Source organism: Peromyscus leucopus, chromosome 4 (assembly GCF_004664715.2).
Source record: "Peromyscus leucopus breed LL Stock chromosome 4, UCI_PerLeu_2.1, whole genome shotgun sequence".
In the NCBI taxonomy this organism is placed as follows: Eukaryota; Metazoa; Chordata; class Mammalia; order Rodentia; family Cricetidae; genus Peromyscus; species Peromyscus leucopus.
The window spans coordinates 10,929,894-10,944,774 of NC_051066.1; the positions used below are offsets into that span (position 1 = coordinate 10,929,894).

The 14,881-nt window shown below is 50.5% G+C and overlaps 1 protein-coding gene across 1 annotated transcript; it reads left to right on the top strand.

Moving 5' to 3' along the window:
• The first annotated feature begins 2,274 nt into the window (after positions 1-2,274).
• Positions 2,275-10,655, top strand: Cel (carboxyl ester lipase). The gene is made up of 11 exons (XM_028883343.2): positions 2,275-2,377; positions 4,447-4,597; positions 4,678-4,800; positions 5,034-5,231; positions 5,952-6,082; positions 6,199-6,306; positions 6,474-6,591; positions 8,012-8,198; positions 8,393-8,596; positions 9,182-9,379; positions 10,237-10,655. Exons 1-11 carry the CDS (start codon positions 2,312-2,314, stop codon positions 10,583-10,585), a joined length of 1,833 nt encoding a protein of 610 aa, XP_028739176.1. The 5' UTR covers positions 2,275-2,311; the 3' UTR covers positions 10,586-10,655.
• Positions 10,656-14,881: the final 4,226 nt, after the last annotated feature.

Sequence of the window (14,881 nt, forward strand, 5' to 3'; positions counted from 1 at the left end):
AAGCTAATGTTGAACTCACAGCAATCCTGCCTCCACTTCCTGAGTGCTAGGATTGAAGGTGTGTACCACCATGCCCACAATGACCAAATATCTGGGTACTGTGTTAGTCAAGTTAATACCTGATGTTGATCACTGCACTTAACACAATTTCCAGTAATTTCTAGTTCTTTCCAGCAGCCCTTTGGCCTCTGGGGGCACCCGCACACATGTGTGCACACTCCATACAGGTACATACACATAATTTAAAATAACAAATCATTGAAGTACGTACGTTTAACAGTTAATAATTAGACAAAGTAACATGATCAACTTGGAAGGCTGCTTGGGGTCATTTAAGCCTCTCTTCTCTTTGTGCTTGAGCTGAGTCCTGCAGGCCAGTGCCTGAAGGGAACTGCGCTCACACAGGTTAGACCCACTAACTGACTCACCTGGCCTCACTGCATCCTTATGCCTGTCTCCTGCCTAAGAACAAAGTTTAAGCACCTCTTCCAGGGCACCTGTAAACAAGAAAGGGAATTGCAGACCCTGCAACTTGCTGTGCCAAGAGCTCCTTGTCAGAGCTTCTCTGGAGAAACAGGCTCAGGCCACACAGCTGGGTAGTGGCAGCAGCAGCCCTGGCCTGAGTTGTGGTTGTAGTTCTGCTTTTTGTGGGACCAGTGTTGGTGGATTTTGCTTTTGAGGAAAAATTTTCTCTCCCCCACAAAAAAATCAACCATCCTTAAAACACCTGCCTAAATCCTGAATAGTTTATGTCAGTGGGGTTAATGTTCTGTGTGGTCCTATCACTTGACCTTGATGCTTTCAGCCCAGCCTCGGGGAGCTTGTGGACGGTGTGCATCCAGTTGTGAACCTAGAATCTCCCCATAAAGAACTCCACATGCCATAAAAGAATACATCCAGTGTCAGCAGCAGCTGGCACTACTGACTGTGTGTGACAGAGATGTGTCCTTTTGGGTCTGTCACTGTAGACACAGGCCACTCCAGGGTTGGGGAAGTGGACATGAGGACTCTCCTTCCTGCTCAGTGTTGCTGTGAACCTAAAAGTATTCTAAACGCTAGATACAAAGAGGCCCTTTCCTCTGTCCCCTGCTTCCCCGTCCTGTTCTCCTAGCTACCCTGCATTGTTCAACCCAGTACAGAATTGCTTTCTTTAGCACTGGTTCTCAGGATCAGTAGTTGGCACAAGACACAACCTGTGTGTTTCCTGCTACCCCACCTCTGCTGTGTCCCAGCTTCCTGTCCTCTCAGATCTGCACACCTACTGTGCACCATGGAGATCTGCATGTTGGCTTGGGCACAACACATGGATGCACTGGTGCATGTGGGTCTGTTCTCCTGTGCTCTGAGCTGGGGGCTTGAGCTCCTGGATGTGAGGGCCACCGGCCTGGGAAGACTCTGGCTATGCCTGGCCAGCTGCCATGCCTCCCAGGTGTCCAAGGTAACTGCACCCCTTAAAGTTGTGTCTGTCACTGATAATCTTTTCCTGGTAGCCAAAGTACACATCCCTAGGATGGTGGCCATTCTCATACTGGCCTTCGCCTCCAAGCCCAGTACTTTCCTCCTCCCTCCCTCCTTCCCTCCCTCCCTCCTTCTGCACCTCTACTCCCAGGCTTTGTCTCTTTCTGCCTGGGTGTGCCCCAGAACCCTTGCTTGTGTTCTGTGGGGAATCCCACCCCAACCTCCAGCAAGGCACAGAGGTGAAATAGACTTTTATCTGGAGGTGCCCCCAAGACCTGGGGCCACACTAGGTTTCACTCTGGTAGCCCTGCTCCATCTGTGCCACCATGTCCGCCTGGAGTTTCTTGTCCACCCCTCCCAGGAGACTCTGCCTCCAGCCCTCAGCTCAGCCTGCACTGTCCCACATCTCTTAGTGCAAGCTCTTGGAGTTACCAAGGGTCAGCCACACCAGTGCCTAGTAGCACACAGCCACCTCTGGCTTGGGAGTCCCTCATGGACTTCCCACTAAGGTAGGGGGCATTCAGCACCTTGAGATGAAGCACGCCATTTTTCTGAAGGTGACACTAAACCCCAAACTGACGGAATTAATACGACAGAATGCAAGACACCCAGTACCCAGCCAGGGTTGGCCCTGGGAGGCCCTCCCCTCACTGGCCATGCCACCTGCCTCTGCTCCCAGGTAGGCAGTAACCCACACAGGTGCCCTGTGGGCACCACTCGGGACCTGGGAAAAACAGACCACCCCACACCTGTGCGTCTGTGAGTACACGGTATGCGCGCACACGACCTTGGCTCCAGCTCCATAAATACTGGGGAAGTGGCGAGAAGGACTGCCTAGAGGCAGACACTCACCATGGGGCGCCTGGAGGTTCTGGTTCTTGGCCTCACCTGCTGCTTGGCAGCAGCTTATGCTGCAAAGGTAAGCCAGAGGGGACTGTGGCCCTCTTTCATTAAGATCTGGAAACTGGGGACAGTGTCTAGAGTATGGAAGACAGAGAGGTCACAGAAAGGGAGGGAGTAAAAGGCCCGCAAGCCCAGCAGCCCTCCAAGCTCTGGTCCTGCCTGGGCCACACCCAGCTTGTCTTGTTCATGGGAAGCCTAGCACAGCATGCAGAATTGTACTGAAATCTCACACCAGGAGCAGTTCTGCGTGTAAGGACATCCTGTGCACTATTTGGAGCATTTATACAAAAAAGCCCACTATTGCTCTGTGGTTTCAGGTGGGCCTAAGTCTGACGAGCCTACCTACAACCTCTGGCTTTTCCTCTTCTTAAGCCCTCCACCCCCACCCCCGCTAGAGAGAGAAGCAGCTTGCCTGACATTACACAGCAACCCCATCCTGTTCTTGAACAGGAATCTGAAATGTCTGTTCCACATCAGGGGCCTGACTCCCAAGTAACCTCCATTTCCTGCTCTTCCTGAGAGGGGTGAACCCTACCTGCTGTATGCAAAGCTCCCCTCCAAGGGCCCTGAGGAGGCTGCACCAGCTCTTCTGGAGCGCCTCTGAAGTCTGCCCTTGAACCATCATTCTCCATGGTGTGTGGACAAGTCACAGAACAACATGGGGCCCTGCATGGCCCCAGCTCAGGCCCCAGCTCCTCACCACGCTGCTTTCCAACCCACTCATGCTCCAACCCTTGTCGTGCTGTCTTGGGCCCCGGAGACCACCCTCCCTCCCCCGGAGCCTGGAAGTTGAGGTGCTGGTGCTGAGCTCCCACCATGGGAAAGAAGTAATTATCTTTCTTGAGAGAGTCCTTTTAGGATGTTAGAAGGACCTGAACTTTCTCACCACTTCTCTGCTGCCAGCCAACACACCCGTCCTGACACTGGCCAGCATCTCTACATCCTTGAGTCCCCACCTGAGACACTCGGGTCAACCACTACCATACAGACACACTGAGAGGTGACATTCCCCCACCCACTTAATCCCCCCTAAACTGGCTTTTAGACTCCTCCCAGTGGCCTGGAGGCTGAAACAAGGAACCTCGGATGCCCCAATTGTCTGTGTAGTCTGCCCAACTCCTCTGTCCAGTTTCCTCACCCAGGATAGTAGGGAGCTCATGGGCCTGGACTTCAGATTCCCAGGGTTGCTGGGATCCTAGCTTGGGCCTGCAGCCTCAGGCTGCCTACTTCCCCCTACCTGAAACCTTGCACAGGGGAAAAGCAGGAGGCCACACTATCACTGCTGCCAGGGAAGCAGAGCTGCTCCTGCATGTGTCCTGGACGGATGCAAGAAGGATGGGAGGGGACATGCACTGGCCCAGAGGTTGGACAGCCTTGTCTCAGCAGAATGACTTTGAGTGGGAAAGCCCCGCACCTCAGTTTGCAGGGACAGTGGGCAGATGAGCACCTGCCTCTAGGCCACTGGGTAAGACTACACACCAGCAGAGCAGTGATGGAGCACACCTTTAATCTCAGCACTCAGGAGGCAAAGGCAGGTGGATCTCTGAGTTCGAGGCCAGCCTGGTCTGCAAAGCGAGTTCCAGGATAGTCAGGGCTGTTACAGAGAAACCCTGTCTCGAAAAACAAACAAAAAAACAAAGACTAGACACCAAGTGGCAGTATTGATTGGCCTTGTGAGGGCTTGGACATGGGGCCACCAGATCCATGCCCAGCTAGCTAGGCAGTGGGAAAGGTGAGGGAAGGAGAGTCAGGTTTCAGAAACATTCTGGCAGCACTGAGCATCCACCACGGTCGGCATTTGACAGGCCTTCCCTCTGATAGCCAGCCTTGGGGGGAAATTACTGTGACCCATCTTACATACCAGGTCTCAGCCAAGATCAAGACGTCACTCCAGCTGAGCAGAATATGGGCTGGAGGAGCTTCGGACAGCTGTAGGAGGATGTGCCAGCACTGGGTGGGGGTGAACCAGCCTCTCTGGCACTTGGCAGGGGACCTGCTAGCACCCTGGAAACGGCTCAGCCAGCCACTCTGGATTCAGGCTAACCATGCCCAAGCCCATCTGACCTTGCTATGTGTCACCTGCAGCTGGGTGCTGTGTACACAGAAGGAGGTTTCGTGGAGGGCGACAACAAGAAGCTCAGTCTCTTGGGTGGTGACTCGGTTGACATCTTCAAGGGCATCCCCTTTGCCACCGCCAAGACCCTGGAGAATCCCCAGCGTCACCCTGGCTGGCAAGGTGGGTACTGGGTGCTGGCTGGCCCTAACTAGGCTGGTCCTAGCTGGTACTCTTCACATCTGCCCCTTCTCTCACTGTAGGAACCCTGAAGGCCAACAACTTCAAGAAACGATGCCTACAGGCCACCATCACCCAGGACAACACCTATGGGCAAGAAGACTGCCTCTACCTCAATATCTGGGTCCCCCAGGGCAGGAAACAAGGTCTGGATCACAGTTTCCCAGAGGATCCCAACCCCACCCCAGAGCTTCAAAGCCTGCCCTGGGGTGCATTTGGTGCTGCAAAGCCAAATATACCTGAAATCAGGGCTGAGGCGAGGAGGGGGTGCCCACTGCTGATCCTTACAGCCTGGGCTGAGCACCTGCTCTAACACGGTTAATGAGCTGGCTAGGGAGAGGGCCTGCTAGTGTCTGAAGTCCCTGTCTCCCCCTTTCAGTGTCCCAGAACCTGCCTGTAATGATCTGGATCTATGGAGGTGCCTTCCTTATGGGGTCTGGCCAGGGGGCCAATGTCCTCAAAAACTACCTGTATGACGGGGAAGAGATCGCCACTCGGGGCAATGTCATCGTGGTCACCTTTAACTACCGTGTTGGACCCTTGGGTTTCCTTAGCACCGGGGATGCCAACCTTCCAGGTATATTGGAACAGTGAACATGCTGAACCCTGTGAACTCTGAACCCAGCAGATATATGCACTCCAGAACCCTCTACCCTGACAGCTACGGGAAGACCCAGAACCTTCTTCAGAGTCGGGGAGGACTGGAGCTGAATTATGAGACCTGGGAGCTCTAGGCAGCCATCAGGAAATTAGAGAGACCAAGGGACCGATAGAATGACAGAGACACAGCCGGGCGGTGGTGGTGCACGCCTTTAGTCCCAACACTCGGGAGGCAGAGCCAGGCGGATCTCTGTGAGTCCAAGGCCAGCCTGGTCTACAGAGCGAGTTCCAGGACAGGCTCCAAAGCTACACAGAGAAACCCTGTCTCGAAAAACAAACAAACAAACAAAAGAATGACAGACTCACAAGTTGAGTCCTGGAGAGCAAGAGGGAGAGTCGAGTGGACATGGAAGCCAAAGGACAGACGGACGGTAGGAGGCAACACATGTAGGAGTTAAGCAGAGCCACCAGCCGGCTTTACTGTGCCGCCCAGCCCTGCAACTCCTCTTCCGCTCAGCCTCCTGGAGATCCAGTTTGCCATCCTGGGCTCTCCCAGGGTGTCGATGCAGTCAGGACTGGTTCCCTCCTGCCCACATGACTTGCCACCCTCTGTGTAAGCCCGAGGTCACTCATCTCTAGCCTCCTCCAACTCTAGTTGAGGGCCCCTCCTGATGAAGGCTACTCCTCTTACCCTCAGGTAACTTTGGCCTTCGAGATCAGCACATGGCTATCGCCTGGGTGAAGAGGAACATTGCAGCCTTTGGGGGGGACCCTGATAACATCACCATCTTTGGGGAGTCTGCCGGAGGTGCCAGTGTCTCTCTGCAGGTCTGGGGCCCTCTGCTGTGGAGTCTGACCCCAAGATTAAGGGAGGGGGCCAGTGGGGCCTAGGATAATGGTCAGAGCAGGGTGCAGCCTGTTGACAGGACTTCTGGATGTTGCAGACCCTCTCCCCATACAACAAGGGCCTCATCCGGCGAGCCATCAGTCAGAGTGGTGTGGCACTGAGCCCCTGGGCCATCCAGAAGAACCCACTTTTCTGGGCCAAAAAGGTAAGGGCAACAGGGCAGGAGTAGCCAGGGTGGGGACGGGCAACAGGGCAGGGGTAGCCAGGTGGGGACCTTTCTCATTCCCATGCTGTCCTGGATCTTCTGTTTGCCCCAGCCATTCCGAGCCTGACCACTGCCTCCTCTAACCTCCTGCCTCTGCCTTGCCCTAGATTGCTGAGAAAGTGGGATGCCCCACAGACGACACTGGCAAGATGGCTAGGTGTCTGAAGATCACAGACCCCCGGGCCTTGACATTGGCCTACAAGCTGCCCTTGAAAAGCCAGGAGTGTGAGTGGCTGCTGCTGGGTGGGAGACATGTAGGTTAGAAGTAAAAAGGGGGCCCTTGTGGGGCAAAGCTGAGCTCTAGGATAGAAAGATGGCCGACTGGGCCTGCCCCTAACTTCCTGCCACTACCCCCTAGCAAGCTGCAGTGGTAAAGGGGGGTGTATACTGATCTTTCTTCCCTTCCTCCAGAGAGACTTTTAAGAAGCCAAACATGGCCAGGTGTAGTGGCACACACCTTTAATCCCAGCACTCTGGAGACAGAAGCAAGCAGATCTCTGTGGGTTCAAATCCAGCCTGATCTACACAGTGAGAGGCCAGCCAGAGCCACATAGTGAGATCTCCTGTCTTTTTTTTTTTTTAAGATTTATTTATTTATTATGTATACAATGTTCTGCCTGCGTGTATGCGTGTAGGCCAGAAGAGGGCACCAGATCTCATTATTGATGGTTGTGAGCCACCATGTGGATGCTGGGCACTAAAAAAAAAAAAAAAAAAAAAGAAGAAGGAAGGAAGGAAGGAAGGAAGGCAGGCAAAACATGAGTCCCAAATAGCAGAAATCCATACATAGTTTCAGGAAGATATGTGGACCCAGACCCAGGGCCTCTATGCCAGATGGCTACTCTTTACCTCCCTTGTTAATGTGGCAATCATTTGCAAATTTCCAAATACCTCCTGTGGTGTTTGGACCTTCTGGCTGGAGCTGCTTCCAGCAGACATGAAAAAACAGCCTGCCAGCTTAGGAAATGGAATTTTTTCTTTGCTTACTCCTCTAAAGCAAAGTCTAGCAGTCAGCGTTGGTGCCCTGCATCTCTTCTGTCTTTTTATATTATAGATCAAACCCAGAGCTTATGCATGACAGGCAAATGCTCTACCTCTAAGCACCTCTGCTATTCAAACCAACTATTTTGTTTGGGGTACCACTTCAGAAGGCCTGGCTATACTGGGCCCAGGGGTCTCCACCAGCTGAGCCGTGCATAGGCCAATTGGCAAGCCTGGAGGGCAGGCCGACCTCATGCACGGTGGACAGCCGATTGAAACCTCATCCCTGGTGTAGGTTCAACAAGGAAAGAGGGAGGGAACGGGGCACTGAAGCGGGAGAACAGGCAGCCCTGCCCTGGCCTGTGGAGCAGTGGACCCTCCACATGGTCATGAGACAAAGTCTGGGAATGCTCTTGCCCGTCACAACCAGAGAAGGGGACCACTGACATCTAGCAGGTTAGGCTAGGGACAAGTTCGGCAGTGCACACATGGACAGTCATCCCCATCACAAGCTGATTGTGGCCCCAGAGTCCCTGGGGCTAGGGTCGAGGAACCCTGGTCTGGTCAGAAAAGGGAAGAAAGAGGTTAAGTCTAATACATAAGGTCAAGGGGAGGACCAGGCAGGCATCTGAAGGTACGAGAACCTGTTGGCTCTCCCACTCAGACCCCATATGGCACTACCTGGGCTTCACCCCTGTTGTTGATGGAGACTTCATCCCTGATGACCCCATCAATCTGTACGCCAATGCCGCCGACATTGACTACTTAGCTGGCATTAACAACATGGATGGCCACCTTTTTGCTACTGTTGATGTACCAGCCATCGACAAGACCAACCAGGATGTCACAGAGTGAGCAGGGGGCCCAGGGCCCAGGGCAGCATGGACTGGGAAAGAATAGGCCTTGCTTGGGGGGCTGACTCAGAGGCAGGGGGTGGGGTGCAGGGCGAGAGTGAGGAGGTAGGTGCCGTGTTGGGGTGAGTGCAGACATGCTCCTGTCAACACCAACGGCAGGTCTGGTGTCTGTCTCACCCATCCCCATGTAGGGAGGATTTCTACAGGCTCGTCAGTGGAAACACTCTCAACAAGGGCCTTAAGGGTGCCCAAACCACTTACGACCTCTACACTGAGTCCTGGGCCCAGGACCCGTCCCAGGAGAACAAGAAGAAGACAGTGGTGGCCTTTGAGACTGACATCCTCTTCCTGATACCCACAGAGATGGCTCTGGCCCAGCACAGAGCCCATGCCAAGTGAGGTTCTGGGAAGGGGTGTGTGTGTGTGTGTGTGTGTGTGTGTGTGTGTGTGTGTGTGTGTGTGTGTGTGAGGCTCCTGAGGGGACTGCTGCAGCTTTTGACCAAGGCCTCTTGGCTAACTAAACCATGAATTTAGCTCTGGGCTTCCCGTCAGTCAAGGTTAAAAGAGTAATAGAGGCACATATACCTTGTCCAATCATGTGAGAAATATGAATTCAGATGGAGAGAAATGAATCCTTGACCCTGCACTATGGGAAGAGGAGGCCTCCGAATATTTTGTAGAGTGGAGACATGAACATTGAAGACCCATGGCTGTGGGCGGCAGCCTTTCTTTCCCTGGGTATCAAGAACTCCAGTTCAGAGCTGGGCGTGGTAGTACACACTTTTAATCCCAGTACTCAGGAGGCAATCTCTGGGAGTTCAAGGCCAGTTGATCTACATAGTAAGTTCCAGGCCAGTCAAGGCTACAAAAGAGTTTCTTTGTGAGTCTTGGGGTTCCCTACCCTGCTCTTCCTGGCCTCTCTACCAGGCCTTACCTCCCAGTGGAGCCCCCTTCCAACCCAGCTGTTTCTGTTCCCTCAGGAGTGGCAATACCTATTCTTACCTGTTTTCCTACCCTTCACGGATGCCTGTCTACCCTAAATGGATGGGGGCTGACCATGCCGATGACCTCCAGTACGTCTTCGGAAAACCCTTCGCCACCCCATTGGGCTACCGGGCCCGAGACAGGACTCTCTCCAAGGCTATGATTGCCTACTGGACCAACTTTGCCAGGAGTGGGTAAGATGTGGGGTTGGGCCAGGATCAAGGGCAGCAGACTTGAGGACTCCTTTGTCACTGTGGCCTTGTGGGCCTGGGTTCTAGCCCTGTCTCCTCACTTAGACAAACTTCTTATCCTTAAGTATTGGTAGCCAGTTTGCACATGGGCAGAAGAGCTGCTGACCCAGCCCCAAGGCCAAGCACATGCTCATCATGACTAAGTATCAAAATGGCTGGGATGGCCAACCTGTCTATGTGCAGAGCTGTCTGGGAGCACAGGTCTCCAGCTGTAGCAGGCTTTTTTGGACCGCCAGCCTCCAAATCATGACACGGAGAGTTAATTATGAATGCTTGCCCTTATCTTATGCTTGTCCCACTAGCTCTTTTAACTTAATTTAACCTGTTTCTCTTCATGCCTCAGGGCTTTTACCTTTCTTTCATTCTGTATGTCCTACCTTTCCTGCTTCCTCTGTGTCTGTCTGTCTGGCAGATGGCTGGCCCCAGGCATCTCCTTCTTTGTCTACTTCAATTTCTCTCAAGCCTAGATTTCTCCTCCTACTTATTCTCTCTGCCCGCCAGCCCTTCCTATCCCTCTACTGCCTAGCTATTGGCTGCTCAGCTTTTATTAGACCAATCAGGTGCCTTAGGCAGGCAAGGTGAAATGGCAACACATCCTTACATAGTTAAACAAACAAAAGTAACACATCTTTCCACAGTTAAACAAATACCGTACAAACAAATGCAACACACTTTTACATAGCTAAATATGCAACAAAATAAACAAATATAACACATCTTTACATAGTCAAAGTAATATTCCACAACATTCAGTCTCTTTGTAGTCTTCGATACTTATTCAGTCTCTTCTCACTCTGCAGGGATCCCAACATGGGCAACTCACCCGTGCCCACACACTGGTACCCTTATACCACGGAGAATGGCAAGTACCTGGACATCACTAATGAGATAACTAGCACTTCCATGAAGGAGCACCTAAGGGCCAACTTCCTGAAATACTGGGCTGTGACATACGAGGTGCTGCCCACAGTGACTGATGGCGAGGACACCCTCCCTCCCTCTGAAAATGACTCAGAGGCTGTCCCTGTGCCCCCTGTGGATGACTCAGAAGCTACCCCTGTGCCCCCTGTAGATAATTCCCAGGCTGCTCCTGTTCCACCCACAGATGACTCTGTGGAGGCTCAGGTGCCTGTCGCCATTGGCTTCTAATGTCTTGTAAGCCTTGGCCTCAGGGTCCTCTTCTTAGCTCTTTCTTAATAAAGCCTCAGCTTTGCCCACCTGGTATTGGTCTTTGTTCCTAAAACAGCCTGGAGGAAGGAAGGACCCTCAGTCAATGGTGACAGGCACTTGGTCTGTCCCTGCCAATCCTCAAGCTGCGGAAGTCAAAGGACTAGCTTTAGCTTAAGAGCAAACACACAGCACCAGAGATGTTGAACATGGGGTGGGGGTGGGGATGGGGGGGTCTCTTGCAGGCAGGAAGCAGCACCCTGGGATCCTGGAAGATCACTCGTCAGGGTCATCCTCCAGCCCCGGCCAGCATGTGTGGCAGGGAGGCAGGGCCATCGGGGCACAGGCAGTATAGGGAGCTGGAACCTGGCTCCCAGGCTGCAGGAATACTAATGGGCAGACACACACTACAGCCGTAAGCACTGCACCCTGACTTTCCCAGGCATGGTGCCACCAGGGGATGGAACCCTGAGGCTGGGCCAAGGGTGTCAGGAGTGTCTCCATAGGAAAGGGGTTGGCCAGGATCCTGCCTGTCTGTGGGTAATCCTCCTCCTTCACCCCTCCTTCTTCCTCTCCTCCTCTGACTTACAAATGACTTTGAAGTCCACATGTCCCTAAACCGTGGTCAAAGAAACATGCAGACAAGTTTCCAGTGTTCCCCTTTCTCCGCAGCTGTGGGAAGGCTTTCTTTTGGTTAGGAAACCATCCTTGCAAGAGGCTTTTGTTTGGAATCTAGGTCTTACTGTATTACCCAGGCTGGTCTTGAAGCTGGGCTCAAATGCTCCTCCTGCATCAGCATTCCAAGAATTATGAGCTAGAGCTTATAACAACTATTTATATTAAATGAAGTAATTATATTTTGAGTCAGAGTTTTGCTATCTCAGGTTGGCCTCCAACTCATCATCTTCCTGCCTCAGCCTCCCAAGTGCTGGAATCATAGGGGTGAAACATTGTGTTTAGCCTGCAAGCATAAAATTCTTTTTTAAAAATTATTTATACAGAGCCAGGCGGATCTCTGTGAGTTCAAGGCCAGCCTGGGCTACCAAGTGAGTTCCAGGAAAGGCGCAAAGCTACACAGAGAAACCCTGTCTTGAAAAAAAAAAAAAAATTATATTTTATGTACATTGGTGTTTTGCCTACATGTGTATCTGAGGGTGTTGGAGCCCCTGGTACTGGAGTTACAGACAGTTGTAAGCTGCCATGTGGGTGCTAGGAATTGAACCTGGGTCCTCTAGAAGAGCCGTCAGTGCTCTTAACTCCTGAGCCATTTCTCCAGCCCCTAAAATTCTTAAAATTGTGATAAACAAGTCAGCAAAAGGGCTAAGCAGGTGAGAGTACTTGCTGTGAGAGGCTGACTCCACATGAAGGCGGAGGGAGAGAGACTGACTCCATCAAGTTGTCCTCACCTCCAGTGTGCTCATCTCCCACACAATGAAACATGCTTCTTGTGGTAAAATATATGTCTTAGGGGCTGGAGAGATAACTCAGGTGTTAAGAACACTGGCTGCTCTTCCAGAGGACCTGGGTTCAATTCCCAGCAAACACATGGCAGCTCACAACTGTCTATAACTACAAGCATATATATCCAGAGGATATAGCATCCTCACAGAGACACACATGCAGGTAACACACCAATGTACATAAAATAAAAAATTATTTTTAAAAAAATACATGTCTTTGGCCGGGCGGTGGTGGCGCATGCCTTTAATCCCAGCACTCAGGAGGCAGAGCCAGGCAGATCTTTGTGAGTTCAAGGCCAGCCTGGTCTACAGAATGAGTTCCAGGAAAGGCACTAAAACTACACAGAGAAACCCTGTCTCAAAAAAACAAACCAAAACAAAACAAAACATGTCTTAGGCTAATTGAGCTATCTGCAGGAGAATTACACTGTTGTACCACCATTACTGCTACCTCTTTTTAGAACTTTTTCATGCCCCCCAGACAGAAACTCTGGATCCACTGAACACTGGCTCTCTACTCTCCTTCCCTAGCCCCTGTGACCTGTCATTTGAGCATCTGCCTGTTCCAAATGCTTCTTCTAAGTAGGACAGACAATGCACTATGGAGGCCTGTCCATATTCTCCAGGCCCGCTCCCAGCTGAGCAACCCCACCCCACCCCCACCTGCTGCCGGCGTTCGAGTATGTCGAGTACTCCTTTTGATTGTTGCAAAATTGGTAGCAATGCACTCACTTTCAAGTTTGAGTGACTTGGGTCCTTTATTTTTCTTTGCTGATCTAACTAAAGGTTTATCAAATTTACTCATCTTTGCAAAGAACCCAGTTCTCTACTCTGTTTATCTCTGTTATATATTTTCCCCATTTTCGTGTGTGGAGCATTGTTACAGGAATTCTGTCACTGGCCCACCAGCCAAGTGAAAGGAGTGTTTTGGTCCAAGAGGCAGGGTTTTCATTGGGAATGGACATGACTGAAAGAAAAGGCAGGACTGAGAGATACATGGTCTTTTGGAACAAGGAACCAGCGGTGAGGCAGCAGCAGTTAGCGACTTGGTTCAGATTCTCCATTCTGTCTTGTGATATTTGTACACAAATTTTACTGATAATAAATGGTTAAGTAATCTTTTGACTTCCATTTTCATCTGGCGCCCAACGTGGGGCCTTGCTAGACCATGTGATGGCCACTCTGTGGTCCAGTGGAGGCTGCTGCCTTCTCAAGGATGGACACCCCTGCTTTGCTGCATTCCTGCCTTCCGGGGCTCAGACTCGGCCCACTGCTGCCCTCCCAGATCCATTCTGCTCCACGTGCACACAAGAGCTGGTACGAGTTTTGGTTCCATCACCTTGTGCATTACACTGTGTGCTGCTACCCTCCCAAGCCCAGGGCAGGCAAGCACTAGAGCAGAATCTAGTGTGGTATATAGCTGCTCTCTAGAACCAATTTTACTAAGTGGGAACAAGTGCTGGAGTAGAGTCTGGTATGGTTCAAGCATGCTGAGCTTGAGCTGCCTTGGTGCCTCACCTGCTCCACCTGCTGGTCCAACATCATTGCTACATCTACAAAAGGACTGAACTGTGTTAAGTTATTGGAAAATTTTAAACGGTAAACTAGGATTTTAAAAAAGGTAAAAGAATAAGGGGAAAGGACAATCTTAAAACCTTTCCCAGGTCAATGCTTGGAAATATCACAATGAAGGAATTAGGACCCTACTAACTGCTACTGTGGACAAGATGCTAGAGAAACTAACTGAGGAGATAAACTTAGCTGGGATCAATACAATGTTGGCCATAATTATTATCAATCTGGTAATTTATATTTTACCCTTAAAAATGGTTTGATAACTGTGCCAAATATGAGAAATTGACTGACAAAAGCCTTAGAAAATGGTACTAATGATAATATCCAAAACTTAGAAAAACTTACTATTCAAAGGATACAAGCCTTAGAGAAGTCTACTACTGATAATATGCAAGCCTCACAAATAGTTACTAAAGAGAATAATACAGTTTTGACTGTCAAGATAAAGGATTTAGAAATATTTACTGAAGAGAGTAAAAGGGTGACTGGTAATATGCAAACCTTAGAAAAGCCTACTATTCAAAATGCAAGCCTTAGAAAATGCCACTACTGATAATCACAAGCCTTAGAAAAATTTACTGAAACAGATAATAAAAGCATTCAGACACAGACAGAAGAATTCAGAGGAGAACCAACCTCACCATTACATTATGAAATTAGAGAGGAGAAGCCCAAGGTTATTAAAAAAAAACCACCCTTAATTTATCCTATTGCCATTCAAGAAAAACCACCAGACAATAGGAATCCCCAAGGCCATGCAGAAGTTAAATGGGATCCTAGAGAAATGTTAGATTTAAGGAGATTTAAGGAAGCAATAGTTTCCTATGGTATGCATTCATCTAATGTGAGGCAGATGATGAATACATGGTCCGCTCAGAACAAACTTACTTCACAAGACTGGAAAGATTTAGTTACAGCAGTATTGGAATATGGTCCTCAGTTACAGTGGTACAGTTGGTGGAGAGAAGCTGAGGCCCTCTATCAGCAACGTGGAGTTAGAGGTTATCAGATTTCCCAAGATCAAATCCTTGGGTGAGGGCTGTTATACTGATGTGGATAGTCAAGCTACATTTGATGAACACACCTTATCCCTATGCCATACAGCAGCCTTAAATGCTTGGGGAAAGATTCAAGAATCAGGAAAGAGGCCTGAGCCATTTACTAAAGTTATAGCCCAAAAGAAGCCTTCACTGAATTTTTAGAAGGATTGACTTCAGCTATAAACAGAATGATATAAGATCCA

Excerpts from the sequence above, each read along its gene's own strand:
- Cel (XM_028883343.2), top strand. The coding sequence starts at position 2,312 with ATGGGGCGCCTGGAGGTTCTGGTTCTTGGCCTCACCTGCTGCTTGGCA. Across the intron at positions 6,083-6,198 it reads GTGCCAGTGTCTCTCTGCAG|ACCCTCTCCCCATACAACAA; the intron begins GTCTGGGGCCCT and ends TGGATGTTGCAG. Across the intron at positions 6,307-6,473 it reads CACTTTTCTGGGCCAAAAAG|ATTGCTGAGAAAGTGGGATG; the intron begins GTAAGGGCAACA and ends GCCTTGCCCTAG.